General features: G+C 40.3%; 1 protein-coding gene across 1 annotated transcript in view; it reads right to left on the bottom strand.

Moving 5' to 3' along the window:
• Positions 1 to 25,722, bottom strand: part of JPH1 (junctophilin 1) — an 89,165-nt gene extending 63,443 nt beyond the window's left edge. Inside the window, exons 1-2 of the mRNA XM_050891337.1 lie at positions 25,344 to 25,722; positions 17,954 to 18,710 (exon numbers count right to left, since the gene is read on the bottom strand). Coding sequence (XP_050747294.1) covers positions 17,954 to 18,710; positions 25,344 to 25,722 — 1,136 coding nt within the window. The remainder of the gene's footprint in view (positions 1 to 17,953; positions 18,711 to 25,343) is intronic.
• Between the last annotated feature and the right edge of the window lie 1,823 nt (positions 25,723 to 27,545).

The following is a 27,545-nucleotide window of genomic DNA, read 5'->3' as shown; positions in this document are numbered from 1 at the left end:
AAAACTTTTCATACACTTTTTACCTACCTATATACCTACATACTACTACTATGCTAGTCAGGATAACTCTTTTCCCAAGTACCTTTAGCTACATTTATCTATGACATGACACATATGAGAAGAGAACATTTTTACTACTGCTAAAAGACAACATCTATTACCTTCAGAACCACTTCACTGGTCTCACGCTCTCATAACTAGTAGATTCATCCTCTGAAGATATTTAATAATACACTGCTGTACTGAAGTGTCATTTCAGGAAATCATCATTGCTTTCATTAATGATACTACTGTCCATTAACTTGTATATTGCAAATATATTTACAACTAAACTGCTACTGTCAAGATAAATTAGCAGAGAACATAAAAGTGTGCATCTCTGAAGTTTTGTCATCATGTTTCACTTACTCGCTAAGTTGTAAAATCAAGTAATCCGTGATGGGTCTCTTAAGTTATTAGCATGAATTAACAAGATTCTGCTGTATATTATTCCACAGCAACTGCCAAAAGGCCAGCTCTTGAATACAGGAGATCCAGTGAATGTCACATATTTAGCTTCCTTTGGGACTATGATAATATATTCTATTAAAACTGACTCTGTATTGCACAATGCCATTAATCACATGTGCTGGTTCTGGCTGGGGTAGAGTTAGTTTTCTTCATAGTAGCTGGTATAGGGCTATGTTTTGGATTTGTGCTGAAAACAGTGTTGATAATACAGGGATGTGTTAGTTATTGCTGAGCAGTGCTTACACAGAGTCAAGGCCTTTTCTGCTTCTCACCCCACCCCACCAGCGAGGAGGCTGGGGGTGCACAAGAAGCTGGGAGGGGACACAGCCGGGACAGCTGACCCCAACTGACCAAAGGGATATGCCATACCATACGACATCATGCTCAGCATATAAAGCTGGGGGAAGAAGAAGGAAGGGGGGAGACATTTGAAGTGATGGCGTTTGTCTTCCCAAGTAACCGTTACACATGATGGAGCCCTGCTTTCCTGGAGATGGCTGAACACCTGCCTGCCGAGGGGAAGTAGTGAATGAATTCCTTGTTTTGCTTTGCTTGCGTGAGTGGCTTTTGCTTTACCTATTAAACTGTCTTTATCTCAACCCACGAGTTTTCTCACTTTCACCCTTCTGATTCTCTCCCCCATCCCACTGTGAGGGGAGTGAGCGAGCGGCTGTGTGGTGCTTAGTTGCCGGCTGGGGTTAAACAACAACATCACGTTAGCTAAAGCACTCAGTTCATATCCTACTTTTTTTAGTAGAGGCTATATGGCCTTCACTGCTGCAGACGTACACCAGTATTCATCAGATTTTATCCTGAGAGCAGACCAGCTAGATTAGGCAGTACTTTCCTTTATACATGTGGAGAGTCTGTGCACAAGCTTGACTGAAGAATATATACAACATACAATGAAACACTGAACAAGGCTGCTCCAGAGCTGGAGGCTCTGTAGTTGTATCAGCGCAGTCCTGGGCCTGAGCTAGTTAGCTCGGCTGCTAAAAGCCATGAGAAGTAAGGCTGGTTTTCCAGAATACAGTGAAAGTTTGACAGGTCACAGCCTCGGACAGAACCTAAGCTTGTACGCTCCCTGCATACCCCTGCTGTCATACAAACCTAACAGAGTACTTGTAGCCAGGTCACCTATCTCTAACATGGTGCCTCACCATAACTAATTTGCTGAAAGGTCACACTGAAGTTTGTGGCATGCTTGGAAAGTAAACTCACATAACCAAGTTCTGCTGTGCACCAGATCCATTGGACTAAGCCTGTGGCCTGAGAGCGTATGCAGCTCACTAGGCCAATTCACCAAACCCAGGGCTGGCTCTTGGCTGGACGAATACCCATGGAAGAGCAGCACACAGGCAGACTGCTGACTGAATTATTCTGGAAGTAATAGCAGCCCACTCCTGATCATCGTCTTTCCCAGAGCTCCTGCCTCTATCACAAGGCTGTCTGGCTGCCACTACCAGAATTTCACAGTACATTCCATGCTCCCTCCTAAAGATCCTTTGGGAAAAAGCACAGCCGGGAGCCAGCTGTCTGAATGGCTCCAGCATCCTCTTTTCCTTGGAAGCCTCTGTCGTATTGCACACGCAATAAGCCGTCTAGCATTCCCGGCCACTAGGTAAGTGGTACATGCACCTAGCCGTGTAAGTCTGGCACCACGATCTAGATGACCTTCCAGAAACATGCGCCGAACAAGCAAAGCTGAGGAAAACAAATCATGCTTGATAAGATGCTTTTATCTGGTTAACTAGTACACTGAGGATCTTTGCAATACAAATGCAGCTGCACTGCAAAAAGAAGTAAGCAGCAGCAACCTGTATAATCAGCTATTTCCATTGCAAACCCATGTAATCTGTTAATAATTTTTCTCACATATATGTAAATCCAGAAACCAGATTCTCTAGTAGAGCAATAAAACACAAAACTGTATCCTCAGTTAAGCTTTTCAAAGCAACCCCCCCGCCCCGATTTCCAGAAATAGGGATATCCTCAGCAACTGAGCTGACCTATCTTTATAGAATAAATTCTGTCTGCCACCCTTACTCATATTGAGCTGTACCATACTCAAGTCTCAGAGTTTTTTGGGACAGTGTGTAGAATGGATAGCATTCAGCATGAGTAACAGCAGACAGAATGTGACACATGGATTCATTACAGAAGCTTCATTGTTTGCAAAGGGAAAGGACTAAATCTCAGAAAGTTCTATTAGTTCCTTTGCAATTCTTAAAATAAGCCCAGAATTTTAGTTTTTCTGGGAATTATGAAGAGTGGACACCTAAGACGGCATACTGAGAACCTAAAGGCTTCCTTCAGTGATAACTGGACTGTCTCTGTACTTGATTATCCCTTATGGTCCAGCTGCGAACTTCTAGTATCTTGGCTTTGGCCTTTCAACTGCCTGTGACTCCCACAAAACATGCAACTCGCAAAGAACACTGTTCCATCAGTGGTATCCTGCTATCACTGGAACCAGTGGGAGTTTTGCTGTTGATGTCAGCATAGCCAACATTTAATATTTCACCAATGGATTATGCAAAGAATAAATTAAAAACCTGACAGGTTCAGCTCACACTTTTATCCTCCAAATCTACAGGGTAAATGGACTATAAGCCATTTATCTGTTCTTTGATTAAAACTTTAGGAAGTGATGTTTTGTCTGCTCCTAAAGAGAGTAACATCACAGGAAGTATTTTAATAGTAAGGTGAATTTTTTAAAAACTCTTGACCAATTTTTTTTTCCCCTTCATCTGCTGAGCAGCAAGCTGTATGCTCCTTTCCAGCTTCTCTTCACCTCAGAATTAGCTGAGTAACAGCAATAATGAGTTGCTGATCAGAGCATGTAAAGTCAGCTCACTCCTTCACAATGAAAGGTACAATAAAAAGCAGCAAAACAAACACCTTACATTACTGCCATAGTCTCATTATAATTTTTTGCATAATTGACCTCTAGGATTAATAAGGTACACTTTAAGGTGTCCTTCAGGGTCATGAAAGGGCAGGTTATTTCAAATTATAATATGGAAGCATTTCAGTCTTTTCATATTAAAATCCCACAAAACTCTGTCCATTCTGATTGTAATTTTTAGATCAATTTAATAAGAAAAGAATTTTCTCATATTAATAACATTAATACACTCCTATGCATGACAAGGATCCCCCCTATTGAAACTCTCCTGCTTTCACTTAAAAATACCAGAATCTGAATCATGCCAATCTTTCCTTGTTCTCTATTGAAGAACGTAGGTCTTCCACTTTAAAATGCTCGTGCTTGAACTCACTGCTTTATTCACTAGGTTCAACATAATGCTCTTATCTAAGTTTTTTTTTTAAATTATAAAAATCTGTGACTATTTTCTTTGGCATAAATATTAAGCCATATTTCAGCAGTAGAAAGGCAGAAGAGACAGCCATAATGCCTTGATACTATTCTCTCTAGTGGGTAGCAGCAATTGCATACACCCCAACATCCACAGGCAGAGGCTAGAGAGGCTTATTTCCTTTTGAGAAGAAACTAGAGACTTGAAGACTGGAAGTCTGTGATTTCTTTCCTGGTAAGTCACAGGGAAAAGAGAGAGAGAGAGAAAAACCTTGTTTATTCTTACCAGGACAGTGCTTTTGAAGATGATATTACCGGATTTAAACAAAACAACAGAGTTCTAAAAAAACCCCACAGGAAATCATCTTCTCATTGTTCCTGTCATTATTAGTGCATATATTTTGCTAACACTTGCACGATGACAAGTAGACTAGGTTCCACCATTTCAGTAATTTAAAACATATATAGTGAACAGGCCCATACAACTTAAAAGATGAGATGGAACATGTGGAGACAAATATTCTAGACAGAATGGAGTGAGAGCAAATAGAAGAGCAATAATATTAAATTGTTCAATCAGAAACAAACAGTAGCAACTTCAGCTCTCTACTTATACTCTACAAGACACATGACGGAAGAGATGAACTCTGAGAGGGGTCTAAAAAAGGCATAGGCTTCTCCCACTCCCTTGTAAAGAACATCATGAGTGAAAGCACAAAAAAGCTTGCTGAGGAAAGTTTGAACCCTTTGTGTACATACTCCTCCAGAAGCAGTACATAAACAATACTAGCTTTAAGATGATGCTGTATACTATGATAACTGCATTTTTTGGCACTGAATAAAGGGAAAAAGGCCTAGTATTGTGCCCCTGTCTATAGGCATTGTTTCTCAGCAACACTGAGTAAGTTAATGGGATATATCAGAGTATTTCAACAAAAGGTGCCCAATTACCTTTCAGGATGTTCTCATGCCCTTCAGCCAGCTGATCATATGTAGAGTCTTTTCCCTTACATGCAAAGGGATTGCTCTGATGGCATCATTTCCTTTTTTCATGCACTCAGTTTTTTCTTTTTCATTACAGCTACACAATAGAAAAACAAACAGCAGGAAAGGATGTAACTGCAGACTAAGGTGACACTTGGTTGACCTTAGGATACAAGCGGAATTGTCTTGTCACATTCACAAAGAACAAAATCTTGCAGCCCTATCGCAGGGAACCCGATCACAGGCAAGAGTTCCACTGCAACGCAACATGAGCTTTTTGCCATAAAGAAATAAAAAAAAGCCAGCAGTCTACAAAGTTATCTCATCACAAACATTTTTGATGAGCATTTCAATAATTATCTACACGTTTAAACTGAGCCTCTTTTTTCTTCATTCACCAATGCATAGAGAATTTGAGTTATAGCATCAACTTACTACTAGTCCTATTCGTACAGTCAAGTACTGGAAGAGCGTACTGAGAGATAAATCACTTTAGATCTTTAAGATAAATTTAGAGGAAAATCTTGACAAAGATTTAATTAATCTAAGGGAAGATTAACAATTTTCCTCTTGTTCTCTCCTTACCGAGGTCTCTGGAATAGATTAACTCTAGAAAACCCTTTATTTCAAATAATACAGAAACTACAGAAAAGAGATGACACTTAGCTCTACAGCTGGTCATTGTGACCAAATCTTCTCTTGCATATGTAAAGAGCTTTCTAGAAAAGTGACTCATCTTATTTCAAAGCACCATGGCCCTCAGCAGTGGATCTGACCTAAATTACCATTCATTAAAAAACAGCCCCCTGCCAAAACAAACAACAAATCCAAAGAAAACATTAGACATACCACCCCAATGTGACAAAAAAAAAAGGAATATATTGTATAAAAGGAGCAGCATTTTAAAATTTTGAAGTGACAATAGTTATTAAAAGCTTTCAGTAAATCCTACTTTTAACCTTTTGAATGAAAAATGATATTAAAAAAAGGATATATTTGAAACTCTGAAAGAAGATCTGATGTAAACCAAAAACTTTTTTCACTTGATGTGCTGTAAAATGCAGATTTCTAAAACGCACAACAGCATGAGACCAGCAGCCAACAGAAATCGGATGGTTATATAATTTGGTGGTTAAGCAAAGATATTTTTAGTACTTTGCTAATCCATCTAATGCATTTCTTTCCAAGTGAAGAAAATGCATTACGCTGATAGCAATAACAGGGTCAAAACATGGGCATATTGACAAAGAATTTACATTTTCTAGAAAATAAAAAAGTATCTGAAATTATTCTTAACGGTATCCATTCCTAAGCAAGGCTTATCAGTGATTGGGAATGGGTGACACTTATACATAAATAATTGAACAGAAGAGCTAAAACAGAGAAGGAAAACTTTCACAAAAACACTTCAAACAGCAATCTCATAATGCAAAACAAGCTGACGACACCTCAAGGTAATCAAGCAAATAGAAAATTAAGTGTGCAGGCAATTTCTGAGTGGCATATGAAGTTTATGCTACATGGGAATCCTGAAGCAACTTCTACTTTTTCTGAAGAAAACAGTACTTGTTGGAGAACGGACAGTAAAGCAATCATAAAGAGATACTAATATAATTTTATAATAGCTCTAAAATTAAAGACTTCCATTTTTTCTCTCAGCTCCTTTTTACTACACTGTTGCTGCACTAATGTTAAATGCTTATTATATTAAGCAATAAATTTTTGATATCATATTTAAAATCTTTCACAGAAAAATATGACTATGAAAACTAAGAAAAGGTGGGTTTACAATGCTGACTATTGGGGATATTAACAGAATCTTGCTATTCATTTCCCCTTATATTCTACTTCATCCCAGAAGCAACAAAACATATTTAAACTGAAAGCATGGGAATAGGAGGTGCAAAGCACACCAAAAATATTTTTCTAAATAGTAAATATTCTTGAAAAAAAATAACTTGAGTTAAAACACTCCTTACTGTAATCTGAAATAAACTACAGTGGTCTTAACTGTTAAAAGGTCTTATTTAATCTACTTTAAAGTTTCATGTATTAATAGATGGAAACGTCAAAGTTGCGTATAAAATGCTTGTTTCCTCAGCTGACTTGCACCTAAGCAAGTTCAATTTCCTTCTCCCTTGAAACTTCTACTTGCAAAATGAGACAATTCAGTGTCAAAGAACAGAGGAAAAGATCAGAACGTCTTGAAGATGCAAGTTAGTTTTACTAAGGAAAAGACAATAAACGGTTTCAGAGTCAGACAGATGATATCAAATGGTTTTAAGTTTAACAGTGAGTGTATAAAAGCAGATAATCCAAGAGGATACTGTCACCATAATTCTACAAAGTGAATTTCTATGCAAAACCAGAATTATTTTCTTGAACGGATTAAGCAGTGCTAGGTTATACATCCACTTGAATATGCATTTTCATGTACTGGCAAATTCAAGGCAAATTCATTCTCTTTTTCAGAGAAAAGTATCTTTTTAAGTATCAGATTAGATACACTGAAAGGAGAATAGAATTCCTTAAATTGTCAGGGACCTTGAACAAGCAAGCAAGGTTTCTGAAGATAGTTTAAGCTGACTTTTCTCAGACTGGCCTATGAAGACTCACTCAGGATGTTCTTTGAACTGTCAACCAAAAATGTCTGCATTATTACAAACAGCTGATTAAATATGTTGTGAAATAGCAAATAAATGGGAGGACTTTTGCTGTGAGGAAGCCATCTCACAGGTTTCGCCAGACCAACACTTGTACGACCCCTACTCAAGCACCAGGGCACAATTCAACATTCCTGAGGACTTTTTTTTAAACTGGTCCAAAATTTAATAGTGTCCTATATCAAAAGGATTCCAGTCTGGCTTTATCCTTGCTGGAAACAGCAAAAATCTAAGTGTACAACAAAGTGTCAGAGATTTCCGATAGCTTACCTACCTGTACTGTATTCTGAGCTTCTTGAAAGAGACATCAGGTCTTTCATACTGTCCACTCACTGCTAAGGTCCACAGCCAAAGTTCATCATGTTATGCAGGGACTATATCTGTCAGCAGTTAACTCACAACTTAACTATTATACAGACCTCAAGACCACTTTTATAGCTTTTTAATCATCATAAGAGCAAAGAGCAGATGAATTCAAATCAAGTATCCATTACATCTCAAAGTCAGAACTTATCAGTGAACTGTTAAAAGCCATTTAGAGCATATTCTGATCAACCAAAATTTGAAGAAAACTTCAAATCAAATTTAGCACAAACTCCTCGGTGAACTTATTCAGAACCATAATTTTGACCAATTGCTCTCTGCATTCATTGTCCACAGACTCCGCAAAACTAAAAGCTAAATGCTATCCAGTTTTCTAATCCTTCTGCTAACGAAGGTTCATCCAAGGAGCTCCACTAAGTAGTTTTTCCATCAGAAATGCATCACATCTGTGCATATCACAGATACAGACTTTGACGTGAAAATGCTCAGTGTCTTTTCTTCATAACAAGTAGTAGTATAGCAAATAATAATTTTTATAAAGTTCAATTATGAACAAGTAATATGACTAGATTTTTTGCAGGTAATCTAAATTTTGAGCATACAACATATACACTAATTTTTATTTGTCCCATTTCAGTCTTTAATCAAAACCTATTTCTGAAACAGGTATAAACTCTGCATTAGAAAAAAACCAGACTCTTCACTGATATGGCATAACATAACAAACATCGCTTGGGATTGTAAAACATCCAGTATGATTTTTTTCTGATAATTCATTATCAATTGAGAATATAAAACAATCAATATTCCTACTTGTATATTGCACCATTAAGAAACTCTGAATGCCTGACAACATTAGACCTCCCAACATGAATTAGTTTTGCACAAGGAATCTAGCTACCATGAGAAGAAAGGGAAAGCCTCTTCACCAGAAACTACCAACTATTACTTCAACAGATCTGTACAAATCAAACATTTTTGAATATCAGAAAAGGTCACCAGCTTATCTATTCTGTTATTTATAGAACTGATAAATGCCATTCCCACCTTTGTTGCTAATCTGTAATTTCCAGAAACATACTGTTCTCTGAAGAACAAAACAGTGATATGAATGGTAATACATTTACAAACATTCCAGAATGCACATAATTACTGGATTTTTAGTAAAACTGAAATTAAGCCCTTGATCAAGATATGTTAAGGTAAAAGCAGGACTCCAGAAAAAAAATGCCTAAATGCTTAAGGTGGTTCACCACTGCATCTGCACAAAGCATTCTGACAACTGGCATCTGTTGACTCACACTCTTAACTTTTGGTTCCACTATTATTCCTGAAATACATTTTGTATCTTATTGCTTGGCAGTATGTTCCTTGTCTTCAAGATACTCCTAAGATGCTTACACAATTGACATCATAAATTCCTGTAAGTGATGGAGCTTAAAAAGTGAACTTGGGCTGAATACACAGAGAGCCAGTTCCCATGAAGTCACTTCAGCTTAGTCATAACTAAGATTTCTTCGTGTTATTTCTTTTCCCTATGGAAGTCAAGTTTCTAACCATGAACAGGTATGAAACCTTAGCTCCAAATAAGAGCAAATCAGGGCTACGACGCATGCCCGCATCTGCCAAAAGACCACCTCAACAGTGAAAATCTTCAAGTCTTGCTTGTTTCCACGTTTGGATTTTAAGTCCTTTTGCATAGCTGTAAGACTGACATAATCCAACACTTTTACTTATGAAGTGGTCTAAAAATTCAGAGAAAGAAAGATCTTTGAAATTACTTACCCCAAAACCAGAAAGCAAAGTAAAAGCAACAGCAAAATGACCTCTCCCTCATCTTATATATGCCAGTAAACTGAGGCAAGCACAAAGTGGAGGTGCTGCATTATAACAGTAAGGTAACTAAACAAGCCTTAACAGCAGCCTACCAGATTCAGAGTGGTAAGAGAAAAGAGAAATATATGCCCTTCTTCTTAAACTCCTAGAACAAAAGAGCTGAGAACTCGCATTTAATTGATTCTATATTAGCCAGACACTAATAAGGAAATTTCTGGCTTTCAAGTACAAAAGAGTAACACCATCTTTTCCCATCAATCCATGCTTTTAATGTAGCAGGACCAAAGTGTAGCATTCCTCACCAGAAACTCTTTGGAAACTAAGTGGAAGAAATTAAGATTAAAAAAAGAGAAGAAATGCTTAAGCGAATAAAAAATTAGTTCAGAAACAGAATATAATGGGATAGAGTAAATGATTGTTTTTCCCAAATGAGAAGGTTCACCATTGGATATCCACAGGGCTCAGGGCTGAGAACCCATGACATTCATAAATGTTGGGGAAAAGGTGTAAACAGCTAAGCGGCAGAACTTGTGAATGTCAGCATTACAGAAGAGAAGTCTGAGGGACAACTGCGAAGAAGGGCTGCACAAAACTCACTGATCACTTTTAAATGGCAAATGAAGTTCAATTTAAGTGTAAGAGTGATGTGCAAGGCAGAATAACCTTAATTTCATAAATGAAGTGAGTGGCTTTAGGGTGACCTCAGGAATGAGCTCTTGGGAGACTACACCTATATAGCAGAACTGGGAAAACACCTAAAGAGGAGAACAAGAATAATCAATAGATTGTTTCAGATGTTAAACATTTACATAGGCTTGAGGGGAGACAAGCTCATAAGGAGAAATTTACTCCTGGACAGTAGCCACAAAGAGACTGCACCTCTGCCTCCCCAGACAATGAGAACAGAGAACTGCAGAAGAACAAAGAAGCAGAAAACACAACAAAGTACAAATAGAGCAGTAATAAAAGAGGAAAATCATAGTGAGGGAGGCAAAAGAAAGCAAGTCAGTGTATGAAAATATGTACCAATGTTTATTAGATGTATAAAACAGAAAAATGTATTAATCACTAGAAAAATGAACAGAAGTCATAATATGTATCACTGATCAATTAGTATTCAAACAAACAGCATTACTCATTGAACTACACCAGTTTTCAGAAAATTAATCAACTGCTATTTGGGAAATATACAATTAGATCAACATAGGGGGCATTAACCAATCATTTAAGTGACTATTTTTCTGCTGTAGTTGTTCACTGAGAAACATCCTACTCTGTAGAATACTGATCAACAACGTTACAGTTAGATGACAGCACATTTTCTTATTTCTTTGAAGAAAGAAGCTGGGAAGGTTCTGTATTAAGTCTAATGGCTTTACACTATGGTTCATATGTGACTAACCAATACAAACGATTCCGATTTTGTTTTTTAAATGGAGATTTATTTCCGTCACAGAAACTCTCCTGAAGTCAGTAGAGACAGATGCTGTTTATGGCTTAGCTTTTGAACAATTGTTGTAATACAGATCAAAACTGAGATACTGTGTAAAAACTAAGGCAAGAATCTGCATAACAGCTCATCTTTGGCTAAAAAAAAAAAATTAAGTCTTTTGCTACTGTATCTCAGTATCATCAAAAAAAAGCATTAGTGTTTTCACATACATCTGCTGGGCTGCCACTGTAAAGATTCTTTCAGCTCTTAAATTAAGTGTTCTGGAAACTGGACAAAAAATCCTTACCCATTTGAACAAAGAAACATTTCAAAAAGGTTTGTATATTAAAAAAAGGCTTTCTTAGATGGTTATTTTAAAAGCAGTGGTGCAGTGTTGGTTCATTTATGTTTTGAAAGCAGAGACTATTTTCAATCTTATATTAGCAATCTCCTGATTTTAAACAAGTTAGAAAAACAACTCTGGGGTAACCGTTCTATGTCTAATACAAACACAAAGTAAGATTGGCTATACTCCAGAACTGCCTTTTTTTAAAAAATATATCCCTATTCAGGCTTATGGCTGCAGGTAGGTGTATTTGGATATAGGTAATTTGATCAAAAAGTTAAATGCTTGAGGCATTCTTAAATTTCCAGCTGAAGGATAGCACCGGAGTAATTTTGCATATTTTCAGCCATGTAATCTTACTGCATTAAATACTAAGAAAAGAAATCAAATCTGTGTAGCGATGTTTATACAATTTGTATATTTCAAACAGATGTATTATTCATTCCCCAGCAAATAACAGAGGAACAGTCCAAGACTATATTCTTTTACCAATGAGTTGTTTGTGAAATCTGAGTGAAAATGTGCCCCACTGAAGTTAGTGGTATAACTCCCACAGGATTCAAGGAACATATGGTTTCCTCTAAAGAATGCAGAATTAACATTAGAATTACTATCCATAGTAGCTCAAGACTTATTTTAAGTTTTACCACAGCATTTTATTTGTTATCTTCAAATACACTATGTAGTAAAATGATTAAAACTGATTTTGTTTTGAACCTAAGGCAGCTCTTTGTACTAAAGCAAGCAGTCTTATATAAATACCTTTGGTATTTGTTGGATCCTATTCCTAAACACAATGTTCATATTTCAGCTATAATAAGTAAAGCATCTCAAAGACGTGTGAGGCACTAGTCTTGCAAGTGTCCAGTTTAGTTTCTTGAGTAAAGTGATCACGGAAAGCTGTGTGTGGTGCACATAATTCAGTGCCATTTGGAATGACTGGCAGCTCCTATCTAGTGCGGACACAAACTATACTACCACATGCATATAATTCCAGCTCTCCCTAGAAATCACAGTTTGTTCAGGTCAAGCTGAGAGCACTGGTCACACAAGGCAATGAATGCAACAAAGGAACTGGCTACTAAACCATTCCGTACTCCTTCCTGACCGTTCCACACACTTCACATAAACCCACCACATGCAGCACAGCATACTGAAACTTACTCTGAATTAAGTTTATGAAAAATATAAGAACTGGTTTCTTATATAACTGCTGTACTGTGAACACTAGTGCTCTGGGGCAGGCAACTGAGCCGTGCCATTCAGAAGCAGGTGCTGCCCAGTGACTTGAAGCCAACGCTAAGTGCCCAGGCCCAGGCTCAGGCCCAGGCTGGGGCAGCGCCAGGCCAGGCCTCAGGGTAAATCAGAGCTCTCTAAATCATCTTCAGTGTCGAATATTACACAAGCCAGCTACTGGCTCCAGGAGGCCACTATGACAGCGCAGGAGAGCAGGGAGGGACCCAAGGAAGTCCAGGCTGTGGCAGCGGGCTCACTCCCAAACGAAATCAAAATTGTTATACTGGGTCTCTGCTACCAAGTCAATCCTCCTGCATCTTCCTCCTGCGGCCCCCCCACCAACTCGAGGCTCCTTCGCAGCTGCGCAGAACAAAGCAGGCCGCTTATGACACAGGATCACAACCAGAGTTTCGGTAGTTTCTATTAAAAAATAAAGGCTGAAACTAAGCCATTGCATCTGTGGACTTGGACACAAACATGTTAAAAATAAAATTGAGCTGCCTAAAAAAGCTACTCTGAAAAAGAAATTGCTGCACAAAAGACACCAGTTAATCCCCCCTCAGCACTCCCCTTAAAAGGTCTTCCTGACTAGAGGCTTGCTAGTCACTGCTATCTGAGCACAGACAGCTAATTAACAAGGAGGAACTGCTCTATGTTATTAGTTGCAAGATATTAATTTTACCGTTATCTTGATCTCGGGTCGTTTCACAGTCTTTTGCCAGTTTCTTTCTGTTTGTTGGGCACTGCCATTTTCCCAGTCTGCAAGGTCTCTAGACAAGGTAATTTGTGCAGTGCCTAACACAAAGGCACCATTATCTTTCACCAAACCTCAGGTGCTCATGTAATGAAAACCCATTACAATATGGCTTTTAAGGTGGCCAAAAGTTCTCACAGCATATTACTTAAAACTCACTCACAACTTTAGAGAAATTAAAAGTATTTAGCTTCTGTGGAAAAGAGAATAAAAAAGAAGATACAATTCTTTAACCTGCTTGTTTTATGACCTGAAAGATCAATGGAGTATAAGGAAAATATCAACAAGAAAACTTTTTTTTTAAATTTCTCCCTTTTCCTCCACACACTATCTTCTGATTCATATTTCTTAGTCTCACTGTACTTTTACCTTGTCCCTCTGTCCCTGCAAAGTTTTTTTCCTCGGGGAGTCAACACTTAAAGGAGAATTTCTAGTTCAGCATTAGCTAGAAAAAATCTGAAGGGAGAAAAAACAACAGGCCTGGCTCTGAGAGCTCAATTCTGAACCCGTAATATTGACTTTTCTAGAAAGAATCTGGTATATGAAGGGTCATACGTAAACAAACATAATTCCTTCTGCTTCCAGTGCTACATATTTACTTACAGGACTGATACATTTAAAAACAGCCAGTGATACTGAGTATTAGAAGGTAAGTTTATGTTCAAACTCTGAAAATTAATTCCAAAAATGTTACAGTTTATACCATCATAAGTATTGATGAAGGCAAAGTTAATATAATACACTAAACAGCTCCTCTAATGACAACTTAAGTGATTTTCATACTAGGAAAGAAGTGCTTTAATATAATTCCAGTTCATATTGAACTGCAGAGGGATATCTCCTTTGAATAAGGCACATGACAACGATGAAAAGGAAGTTCAAAATCCCTACAGTGAAAATTATTTGATATCCTCAAAACAAGCTTCTATTTGACTCTTGGTTGAGTGGACATTTGGGGCTTTTTAACATCTTCCAAAGGGCTCTTCCAAATGTACATCTTCCAGCATTTGAAGCATTTCACATGTGCTTGAAATAACATAGAAAAGAACTTATTAAAAATTTCTGGAAGGCAGCTTTTCCTTTTAGACACTAAGACCCAAAAAAGGCATATAGAGTAAACCTGACTGCTTTTAGCACAAATGGGTTAAAGATGAATTTGACCTAATTACTGCCTATAATAATGATTTAAAAACAAAAAAAAGCCTTTTAATATTTTAAAAGGAAAAAATATTGACCATACTTCTGAAATTCCTCAAGTTCTGGTATTTTTACATTTATGTCTTAATATTTTGTCTTAAATATAGCTAGTAAAACTATAATACACAAACAAGACTGTTAAGCTGCACTATCATTTTAAAAGCATTTTTATTCATTGCTGATTTATAATCTGTTTTGGATACAGATCTGTGTAGCAGAGGCTGGTAACTATTTCCCTGATACAGCAGCTTTCTATATATCACAGGATTTTGTGATCTGATATCTTTTGAGAAATGCTGCTATTATATCTAAAACACCTCAGTACAAATGCCTAAAAACCCAAAGGCTGAGTCAGGAGAGCCAATGTAAATTCAGGCTCAGAGAAGCAACTTTTAACCCAACTTTTACATTTTTCTTTGTACACCAAACTGTCATGATAGATAAAGGAAGACTATAAGGAGGACTTTTAGACATAAAAAGACATCAGGAATATAAAGCAAAACAGTGGTTGGTCTTGTTGACGACTGTGTGGACATCTGTCCCAGGTCAAACTACCAGCCAAACCTGTCACGACCAGCAGGGAGCTATGAAGAGGAGTATGGTCTGGTTTCATTTGGCTGAGCAAACATTTTGGGAATAAACAATACAGGAAGAACAGCATACAACTCAAAGCTGCATTGAAAAGGAAAGTATCTGGCTGAGAGTCAGGGTTTCTAGCTCTTTAGAATAGAAACCTGGACATCCGATGGTTTTCGGGCTGAGAAAAGGTCTATCTAGAGAGCTCTTCCACTAATGGAATGGAAATCTACAGTAAGCACGCATTGCTGGCGACATCTGCCAGGTCTGAAACACAGAAGGTTTTACAGGCCAGTGTGTGGTGAGGTTATGCCACATAGGCAGAACCACCTTTGTATTACATGTTAGAGAAATGAAAAAAGGTACTCCTCCTGGACTTTTTTGTATAGTAGTGATTGTTAGGAAACAGACAAGACCACCATCCTCACATTCATCTAAGACGTTGCAGGAATGCTACTGCCTGAAGGATTAATATATTATTAATGTATCAGTTTGGTAAAAAAGCAGTCACAAACCAATACTGGTCCTCAAGTTTCAGTGTGACGGCAGCAAGTTCTTTCATCCTGAAACCGTACCAATCTGGTCAGCCTAGAATTTAGCAACTGTTCGAAGTGGAAGTTTTTTCCTCAATGCTCTTCTAGAATCTCTTCCAGATGATCCAGCTCTTAGTCAGCGCTACTGACTCTGTCAGTAGGACAGTACCTTAGTTCACATAATGCCATGGCCTTGCTCCCACTGGTTGATACAGAAGGCAGTTCTGAAAACTTGAGAGATGGGAAGGGTTGTGTCATCCTTACTAGGTGAGTCCAACACGCACCCACAAGTGAAGTTAATGTAATCTTTATGCCTGATGTTGCCTGACTAGGTGTCAGGTGTCTTTGCCTTTGACTCAGTGTCAGTATAGTTAGTGCAAAGGCTACTAAAAGAGAGGAAATCTGAATCTGCAATCTTGCTATCTATACTGGTAGTCATGGGACTGTTTCAGACAGATTCTCAGCTGAAAAACCAAAGGAATAGCCCATTGTCACAGCTGCACTACAACTGATGCCTTCTGTTGTTGCACTGTCAAAAACATCTTTTCAAGAAAAAAACCACTGTTTTCATGGAGTATTCCAAAAGAAGCAATTTGAACTCTGTCCTTCACCTAAAATTGAAGGGAAGGAACAGCAAACAAAACACTTCAGAGACATATACCTCCTTAAAGAGGAAGTGCATACACTGTGTCTTCTAACCCAATGGTCTCACACTACAGCTTTTTAACAGCTTTATATGGACTCAAAGTGGTGACTCCCCTTATCCACACATCCCACCACCTCAATTTTTTCAGAATTAGGGCTTATTATGTACTGACAGAACATGAACAGGATCCAGTAATTTCTTAAGTTAGCTATTACTGATCTGCTTTGCTAATACGGTATGCTGTCATATAATGCCTTACATATATTTATAGAAGTAATTGAGTATATGCTACCCTCTAGTTACTTAGGTGACCAGTGCTCAGAAAGGTTCTTTAACAGTATGCTAAATTCTTTCTTCATGTTAGTGTCTCAACTACTTTTCGCTATGAGCCATCCGTGTATTCAAGCTTTCCCACTTACGCAGTTTTCGGTCTTCTCTGTATTCTTTATGACTGTCAGAAAAAGGATAGTCACTGAGTACACACTAGTGACCACACTAAATCAGGAATCAGTTGTTCAGCTCTAAGTGTAATGTGACATCCTCTTTCTAAAATAGCATGAAGATTTTCTTTCATGCACATTTCTGGGCTCTTTTTTTGGTCCACAGCATATTTCAAGAAAAGCCTGCCTGAGGAAAGTAACTAAAACCAACAACAGAGAAACTGCCACAGAAACTTATTGGAAGGCACTAAAAATTAAATAGCTTTTTAAAGAGCTCTCAGACTTAATAGTAAAACCTACTAAAATTGTCTATACTGATTTAATTTGTAACAATTCCATTTCAGACAACTTTGCTTGGTTGTTGGTTAGGAGTTCAAACTGAAAATGACATTTTTTCCCCACTACTAATTCCCATACACTTCTCCCATCTCAAACATTTGGCAGGGGGTTGGGGAGAAGACGACCACCACTATTTGAAGTGGTGGTCATAAGATCCAGACAAATTCAGACTGCAGGAGAAGCATGCTCCAAAACAAAAGAGTCCTCATACAGAACTCTTTCAGCAGATACTGTCCTGGCAACTGAATCAACAGCCTCTAAGCACAAGAGCCTCAACCATTATTCTTACACTGTTCATACCACAGTCTCTCAGATAAACAGATGCATGTTAAGATGCTCAATGTCAAATGGGCAACTTCAGTGAGTCCCAGATGCTACCCAAAAAAATCATCAACACAATAAGCATAACTGGAGCATGCTTATGGGAAGATACTCAATCTTCACCTCACATCCCCCAAATCATTCTCCACGTTTCCTCACTAGTTTTATTTTCCAAACAGGTTTAAAGGCATAATGCAGCAGCTCTTGAGTGAAAGCAGAAATGTATGAGAATGGAAATTTACTTTCACAGTATATTATAGAACAGATATGAACATCTTTACCCAAATGAGCTGAAGTTCTAAGTTTCATATCTGTAATGCCACTAAAGTCAATGGAGTTACACATGTGAAAGTGAAAGGTGAGCAAGTACTCACTAAAGACAACATTTACACCCTTGCACTTTTGAGTCTTTTGTCAACAATAAGAGCTCATATATTGTAACACATTTTTGTTTCTGAAAATTCAGTGATGAACAAATATATTTTACGATAACATACCTTGAAGTTGCAATTTCCACTTTGGTTCTTGCCATGGCAGCTGCTCGCTGTGCACCCTCTATTGCTCTATCCACCTTTTCTCTAGTTTTTGTGTTTCGTATTGGTATAAGTTGCTTTCTTATTCCACGGACCAAAACGTTATTTTTATATTTTCCCTCTTCTTTGGTGCCATCTGGAAACATGGTACATCCATATCCATGCCTCCTGTTATTTAGCCATTCACCTTCGTATTTCATACCATTTGAACGCTCACTAATACCAAAACCACTGCGCTTGTCATTCTTCCATTCACCCATATAGGTTTCTGTAGTGGTGGCATCAACATGGTCTTCCATAGGGCAATAATCACAGTCACCGTCTCCAAAACTAATTGTAGAGTTGGCATCGCTAGAACTAATTCTGCTCATAGCAGCATCACTCCTGACGGAGCTCCGTTTGCTAGATATCGATGACCTAGATTCAGATTTTCTAAGTTTTATACTACCAAGAAGGGATCCTCTTCTGAATAAGCCTCCTTTTTTCTTAATGCCCATGGCTTCTGGATCACTGTGAAAATTGAGCACAAAACCTCCTCTTGTTCCAGCCGGACTGTCTGAAGTGACGTCATGCAGAACAGTGCCGTTGCTCTGCTCACTTCGAAGTGAAGCTAGAGACGTTCGGAGGGGTGAACGGATCACAGTTGCCATGCCATAGGGTACACTCTGACGTACACCATATCCATGTCGCATCCCTCCTGTCCATTGCCCCTGGTATGTACCTTTTAAAGTAATAAGGAGAAATTAAATTTAGGAAGCTGTAGAAGACCTAGCACTCTACATCCAGTATGCTACAGGCGATACTATGTTGTCAGCTCTGGTTTTGGTAAGAAGAAACGCAGAAAAATCACAGCACATGACACAGTAGATAAACTACTCTTGTTGATTGTTTTTCTTATAAATTATTTTTCCGCTTAACAAATCCTTCACTTTCCCAGCTGAAGTAATTTATTTTGGCAACTAAGACACAGTAGCTATAATCATAAGCATTTTTTGAATGGATCTGTCCAGGGAAAAAATTTCAAGAGAAATTTCTAAAGCAGGACTCCCTCAACATTTTTTAAGGTGGTCAGATGGGGAGATGGTCAGCAGAAGCAGAGCCACATTATATGTGGTCAGCTGGGGAGGGAGACAGGGATGGAGGGAAGAGAGGAAGCAGGACACTCACGGCTCTTGCCTCCAGCTGCTCACAGAAAGAGCAAGTAGGAGTAGTAAATGTTGTTATCCTGTGTTTAAGGTGACTACAGACCTCTCCTTGTCAGGACACACTTGACAATCCACTAAATTGCCTTGTCTTCAGATGGGCCTTTGGATCCACTGTTAAAAACCTCTATTGTAAAACTAAATATTTTAAAGTTTTTGCATGTACTTGAATGGAAGAAAAAAACCTCGGTATATCGTACTCTTTATGAATGCTTGATATCAACACTTTTTGGTATCCCCAGTATCGCAAACATGGCATTGCATTCTGCATTATGTTGTGACAAACAGATCAGAAACATGAATCCTTTAGCACTTTTTTTGCCTTTCATTTGTTCTGCAGTACGTAAGAAAGACAAGGCAGTAATAAACAGAATATTGCACACCATTCTATCATAAACACATTTCATTGTTGCAATGATAACTATTTTTGTATTTTTTTTTAAACAGCAATATAAGGAAGAGCAACATGGCATTTGATATGAGAAGTCATGGATATCCATGCAAAGCTGCATCTGAGCCAAAAACCAGCATTATCAGATTACTACTGCAGACAATTTTTTTCTTGCATTCTCGAAAGGCATTTTCATTTTGATGAGATACATACTCCAGTGTCTGGTCTCTGAAAGCCATTTGTACCAGATGTTCTAAAGGAAGGTGCCAGGAACCCCACAACTGGCAAATACAAGATAATTTGCTTTCTAAGATCATTTCACTCTAATTCCCATTAAACCGCTTTAAGCTCCTCAAAATGAAGTCTCTCGCCCACCTAGCGCTGCTTCTTTTTTTTTTGAAAAAGCTATTTTGAGTCTGAATATTCTTACAGAGGGATGAATAAGCAATCTTTAAAATATCTTTCTTTCATTTTGATCTGCTTTAATTGAAGCACCTATTAAAAACTATTCTTCAGAGAACTAAATATCAAATGTCAAATTCAGTGATTGACTAAATTTTTGTGAAAATATTTGTGAAATACCTGCAGTTTTAGATGTAGCTCAAAGCTTCACTTGCTTTTTGAGATTCGATCTCCTTTGTAAAAGCATACTATTTTGGTTGTGTACATGTCAATTATCTATCAATTACTGCTTTATTGTATTACCTCTTCTGCTAAGTTATATTTCAATGTTAACATATGATTAAATTTGCCAAGTGTGCTTTCTTTATTATATAATACTACATAGGTTCCACAACATAACTATTTTGTGTTGGTAGAAAATTCTACCAAGTGGAAGGTTTTTGTTTTAACAGATGGCTGCTGACACAAACAAACAACTTTCTTAGTTTCTTTCTCATTCTCTGTATCCTGGATACTTACTGCTGCATGGGCTGTAAAGGTGCTGAATCTAGAAACATGATTATTTTAAAAAACCTCAGCATATGGAGAAGAACAGATAGAAACATGAGCACAAAGCACTGGTATGACGTATTCTGTAAATACTGCAAAAATACAGCCACATTGTAATTTTTGTTCTTTATTAAACAGACATTTCCCAGAAATATATTAATATTTTATGAGCATAAATGACTACATTTTGTCCATAATTATATCTGGGATCCCCCTAGTATCGTAATGATATGCTGGAGTTAAGAATCTGGCTATGTATACTTACTGCTACTTAGAACAATTTGTCTAACATTCTGCACCAGTTAATTTCATTTAAAAATAATAAATCTAATTCTAATTTTGATTATACCACAATATTACATTAGAGCAGCAACTCATAATTATGGCTCTCCATGTTGCTATTTGAGTGTCAGACTCGAAGCACAATCAACTTATTTCAGTATGGAATTTTATAAAAGTACAAAAGGTCACCCTTTTTTCTTACTAATATTTTGTTTTAATTAATAAACATGGAAAGCTCAAAAATACTTAATTCATTTAGGACTTGTATTTTTCACTACTCTGTAGAAAGAAGTGGAAGTGGTCGCTGTTGCCCATACAGGCATTAAAACAAGGACAACTGTGCTGCTATTTACTTGTCTGATTTTTCTTTCTGCTGGGGAAATAAAATCAATGCCAGCTTCTTCTAAAGAGAAAACAGTCAATGAGGAAATGGATGATTCATAGTGAATTGGTCCTTAGAAAGTACCAAAGATATTTAGTTGGAATTTTCTACAGTCTTGCAGGTAACAACTATCTCTTCTATCATGACAAATTAAGGCCTTTAAGGGAAAGGCTTCTGATACTAGTGCTAGAAAGCTGACTCATTTTCCTTGATTTTTCAACTTACATTTTAAAGGAAAAATATTTTAATGGTATATGGAGGGCAGTGTCCAGAATGCAGATACAAGACACTTGTACAGTAATTTGACTGACGATATCAGACTCTGACTGTATCATCTTCTTCAACAAAAGAAATTTTAGAAAACTTCAAATGAGCAAGATAAGGCATGTTAATATTGCAATATAATTAAATACTACAGCATATGACAGAAGACACGGTGAAGAAGCTTTTCCCATATATGAAGATACAAACGTATGCAATATTTACCTATCCCTATGTTTAGATATAAATATCAACAAGCATACCTTATCCTGCTTCACCTTATACTACAGTTGACTGTTCAAAGCCGTTCCTGTAAGGGTCAATTATTAAAGTTTTAATTAACACTGTAATTACCAAGCTAATTTAAAAATGTATTTGACCATAAAACAATAACATTGTTCAGCATTAATCTTCCAAAAGCTAGGCTTGGTATCCTTTGTAACTGAAGAAACATTCAGCCACGACTTCTACTGGCCATCCATCTGGTGGTGTTTAACTGGTTCCCTTGAAAAGGTGTTCATATTTTCAGCCTGAGAACTATTAGAAAGTATATTTTTTCCCTTTGTTTTTGTTGGCAAGTTGCTGTATGGTATAATTTCATAACCTGTCTCCTTAGAGCTACATTGTGCTACCCCTCCCAAAAAACCCTTGGTGTATCTCACAGCTGTAAATTTCATTGCCTACTTGCGCCTAAATTTAAAACTATGCTGTGTGAAAAAACTGAGAGGCCAAGGACCTATTTAACTACTCCACTTGCTCTTATTCTTTACTTACATCGTCTGTGGTTTAACAAATTCGTTGTAACATCAGGATTTTTGCACGCTTTTCCGACTCAAATGTTAGATAAGCATACATCCAGAAAGAAGACTACTTAGAAATCAATGAACGTACGTACTACTGATGACCTTTACTTAAGGATTCATTTGCCACTGACTGACCTCCGTGGAACGACAATGCACAACCTTACAGCAAGACGCCTGTTATTGCTATTGTTGGCAGGACCATAAACTGCTAACTAATTTACACATACTGAAGTTTCAAATTAGGCCTTAGTCCCTCCGTAAAAAATGCTCCGGTAGGCTCGCAGATTCACAGAGATTCAACAAAATCTAGGGAGTTTAAAGGAGGCACAAAAGTGTGGATCGTTGTAGGAAACAACCTGACGGGCCACTTGAAGGCCCAGCATAAGCACATGCAATGAATGGAGTATCATGGTTTATAATTCACAGTGTTTTCCTCAGAGATTTGACTGAGTGACGATTTTAAGCATTTAAACACAGGACGACATATATTACTCATGCCATGCAAAGTGTTTTGTGCAGAAACAGTGAGGAACACTGTCAGTGCTTATGTTCCTTTTCCCTCCCTGAACTACATCTCCTAATACCACCAATGCATTTTAAAACAACATATTGGGGAAAGAAAAAAAAAAAAAAAAAAGAAAAAATAGCAGCAGAGAGGCCTGGATTTTAGCGAGCTTGAAAACAAATTGGCAACTGGTATAGTCTAAACAGTTATTTCTCTATGCTGGTATTCTCAGGTCATAATAAAGGAAGAGCTTTCCGGCAAATATTTCACAGTATGTTAAAGACACATATGTAAATCTGGTTTCCTTGTAAAAACATTTCAGACATTCTTCTGGTGTACAAATACGGCTATTGTTCCCAGAGCACAAAAACAAAAACACATCTGCAAACATCTATGACGTACTGCTTTGCTTCATTCATGAGTACTTTCATTAAAATCAATGGGACTTCACACCCTCTGTTCATATGAACTGCAACACGTAAAAGACTGGGGCCATGGTAACAGATTTCAGTAAATAGGACTAAAAATCTCACAGTGTAAACTACACACTTCATATGCTGTTTCGGACAAAGGATTTCCTGTGGGGTCTAAGTCTAAAAATTTAGAGAATTTACCTCCAATTATTAATATTATACTGAGATTTTAAAAATTCCACAAGAAGCCTAAAGAAAAAGATAAAATGAACTTTAGTTTGAGAAAATCAGTCCTAGAAAATTTACTGGAATGGCAATTTACTTGTCTGGGGAAAAAAAAAAAAAGAAAAAAAAATGGCCACTGCAAATTCAGCTATTCTTCAGCTTCTAATTTACTAGCCAAAACAAATATAATAAAAATTGAAAAGTCTATTGTGTGGTGAAAGTGAAACTAAAATTCTGATCTCTTTCATGTGTTGGGGTTTTTTTGTTTTTTTAAATCCCCAAACATATATTTCGGCTCACTTTGAGCATCAGAACTTTCTACACCAGGAAATGATTTTCAGAGAGCTACAAATATGCATAAACAAGGGGATTAAAAGAGTTTGAGGTACAAAAATCACAGTATATTTCATTTTCTGAAGGAAGTTAGTCTTACCCAACTCACTATACTTTGTATTTCAGAAAGGGAAAAAAAAAGGACCCCAGCTGTAAAGGTCTCTTCTCCTGCTTAATACAAAAATACCTATTCTCTGACATGATTCTTAAAGTTTGACCACAAATCTCTTACCAAAATTCCTTGAAGAAACCAGCAACAGCATCAATCAAGAGATCTGATACACGAGTTAGTCCTTTAGTCGCATCATGTGAACATTACCTCTGATTTCGGCATATTCTATTTCTTGCATGTTACCTAAGCACATTGCTCAAAGCTGAAGCCAGCAGCATTTCTGCAAAAAAGCCCGAACAACTCTCTAGTCCTAAAACTGAGACCAGTTTTTCCCGTTACAGTGGAACAAACCAAGCTGAAGAGCAACTCTGCAGAAGTTGCATGTGGCACTTCCACTGACGCCAATGACATTACAGCAGCAAAGGATGAATTAAAGAAATATCAGACTTATTTGTCATGCAGAGCATGAAATGACAGAGGTGCAATAACTGTAACTGACCATTCAAATAAGCTCCAGTCTTAAACGACCTTACTGAGCCTTGACTTCTTGACTGCTCCTAACTTAAACAGAAGGGCAGACTGCCCAGTCCTCTCTGCACACTTACTGGGAGCTCAGCCCTAGAAACATTTGCTTTTTCGTGGTGAAGCGTATGAGAGGCAGGCCTGTGTAATTTCACAACACAGCTTGTACTTAGAGCAGTGTGTTTAAAACTATACCATATTTTAATAAAATATGAGTTATGACATGAGGGTGGACCCAAGTTTCATTGATTTTATGCAAGTTGCATACCCACTTCATTACCTTCAACGTCCTGTTTACAAGCTGAGCGTATTGAGCCCATAAAGCTATCCCTGCTAGCAAAGCAACAAGGCACAAGGGCTCGCTTATTAGGTTCTTAGGTTCTTGCTGTTTCACCACGAAAACGGTGCAAAGGGAGCGAGGCGGCGAGCTCGCTTGCCTGCTCTCTCTCCGAGACAGGCGCTGCCGGCCCCGGCTATCGTTATCGCGGGTGGGGAGCCCGGCAGCCGCCTCAACAGAGAAAAAGGAAAGCTGTCTGCAGGCAGTCATAATGCGGATTTCTACCAGCTGGCCGGGGGAAAGCGACCAGCCGGGCAGCGCAGCCCGCTCCGGAGCCCGGCCCGCGTCCCCGCGCGGCCGTTCCCGGGCGGCTCCTCACGGAGCGGGGCGGGGCGGGCGCCGGGCACCTGTGGCGCTCCCCGGCCGCCAGCGGGGCCTCCCGGGGCGGCGAGGCCGGCGGCTGAGGAACGCGCTCCCCGCCGGGAACGGCGCACGGACCCGGGCAGGGGAAGGAGGAGAGACCCCGCCGCGCTGTGCCGGGCAAGCGGCCGCCGCGCCCGGGGCCGGTGTGAGGGCGGCGGTTGGGCACGGGGGTGGGGGGAGGGGCCCCGCCCGCGGCGCGCGCGCCCACGCAGGCCGCCCCCCCCCGCACCCCCGGCGCCGCCGCGCGCGGGGCGCCCCCCGCCGGCGCCCACCTCCGTCCCCGTAGGTCTCGACGCCGTATCCGTCCTGCAGCCCGTTGCTCCAGGTGCCCTCGTAGCGGGCCGGCGTGCTGAGGCTCTGCCGCACCCCGTAGCGCCCCTTGAAGCCGTGGGACCACTCGCCGCGGTACATCCACCTGCCCTTCGTCTCCACGCCCAGCCCGTGGCGTTTGCCCTGCGCCCAGTAGCCCAGGTAGGTGTTGCCGCTGGGCCAGGTGTAGCCGCCCGCCACCTCGAAGCCGTGGGACCAGGAGCCGGCGTACTCGCCCTGCCCCTTGGGCCCGGTGCAGATGCCGTGCCCGTGGGCTTTCCCGTCCTCCCAGCCGCCGCAGTAGGTGCCGCCATCGTCGAAGTCGAACCGGCCGCCCGTCATCCAGGGCAGCGGGGCGAGCGCGGCGCCGCCGCCGCCTCCCCTTCCCTGCCTGCCCTGCCTGCCCTGCCTTCCCTTCCCGCCCGCCCCGGCGCTCCCCGCGACTGCGAGCGCTCCGCCGGCCGGCCGCCCGCCCGCCCGCGCCCAGCCCAGCCGCAGCCCCGCGGCGGCAAGCGGCGCCCGCCCCCCGCTCCTCCCTGCCCGCCCCTCCGCCGCCCGCCCGGGACCGCCCCCGGCCGGGGCCGCCGCCGCCGCCGCTGCGGGGCAGGTGCGCGCCCCTCGGGCTGGCGGGGGGCTGCGCCCGCTGCCGCCGCCGCTGCTGCCGCGCGTGGGTGGGCTCGGTCCCCGGGAGCGACTGGGAGCAGGCGGGTGCCCCCCGGCGGGAGGTCTCCGTGTGCCCTCCCCTCGCGGGGAAAGGTGCCCCCCCCCTCCCCCCCGTGCTCGGGGACGCGCGTGTCTCAGGGCGGGGCAAGGCCGGGGCGCGCGCAAGCCGCGCCGGGGCCCCCGCGGCGTCCGGTGCCCGGGGGGGGGGGCGGCGGGGCCCGGCCCGGCCCGGCGGGGCTGGCGGCTGCCTGCTCCGGCTGCGCCGCCTTGCCCTGCCTCGGCGCTGCCCGTCCCTTGGGTTCCCGGACAGGTTGCTGCTGCACCTGCCAGCGCCCGCAACAAGTAGGCGAAAAGAGAGCGCTTTCAAGCGGCGCCCGTGATTTTTTATTTTAGTTTCTATTTTTACTTTCTCTGAGTTTTTAAGACTGGCTTTGAGCTGAAGTTGTTGCTGCAGAGCACAGCCGAGTTGTGCTTTGTCCCTTTTCCAAACCAGCTACGGAGCCCGCCTTCCCGAAGGGGCAAACCGGCAGTTCCACGGGTCGAGAAACACGGGGCACAAGGAACGTGAGTGGTGTCAAGGCCTTTCAAGGACAGCGCTGCTGGGAACTTAGTAAGGAATCTCCCATTATGCCTTCAGCCCCGTGGCCGTTGGGTGACTGAATGGCTCTAAATCCTGCCAAGTACTCCTTTGCCAGATATTTGATAATCAGATAAAAATATAAGGGCAAATGACAGGAGAGACACGGAAGCGTAGAAATAGCAGAGAGAACAGTGGAGAAGGGGTTGAAAGCTGTTGTCATAGGGCACCTTAGCTTTTTGTTCTTTCGCAGTTGTAGACCAGGACTGGAAGAAAATCTGAAAGAAAATGTTCCTCTCAATGGGGATTTTGTTAAAAGCATGCATCATACTTATTAATCATGGGGAGTGGTACTGTCTGGACACAGATGATTTCGAAAAATGGGGAAATAGCAATGGCTGTGTTAGTAGCAGTGAGTAAAAGCAGAAACTTAATTGCAAATGAAAGATTTGAACACAAACTATCAGAAGTTGAAACAGTTAAGCTTCAGAAATTTATGCCAAGTTCAGCCCAGTTATAAGCAGTTTTGACTTAAACCTAGATGAAATTACAATATTGCACATACTAAACATACCCATTTAACTTGGATAAATTTTCAAGCTTTGTGCTTCACAGGACACTGTTCTGTGTACATTTTTATGCCACACTCACACAGTTCAGTGCCAAAGTATCTCTGCTCTTTCCAGGAGAGAGTTGAGCACCGTAACTGGTACGCGCCCCTGTTGTCTCCTCTCTCATCAGAGGAAGTGTGTGCTATAAAGCCTTGCTTCTGTTCCAGTAAGGGGCTTTGGGATTTCTAGCTCTGCTTGAGGATGTGTAGGTAGAAGACTCTGCATGCACATTTGGACACATACATACAAAGAGAAAAAGACAAGATCAAAGACTTGTGCCTTGTCCATGAGAAGATGGGGAAGCTTTCGATGCC

Source organism: Gymnogyps californianus, chromosome 2, assembly GCF_018139145.2.
Source record: "Gymnogyps californianus isolate 813 chromosome 2, ASM1813914v2, whole genome shotgun sequence".
Classification (NCBI taxonomy): Eukaryota; Metazoa; Chordata; class Aves; order Accipitriformes; family Cathartidae; genus Gymnogyps; species Gymnogyps californianus.
The sequence above is the reverse complement of the archived record's forward strand: the minus strand, read 5'-3'. Positions and strand labels throughout refer to the sequence as shown.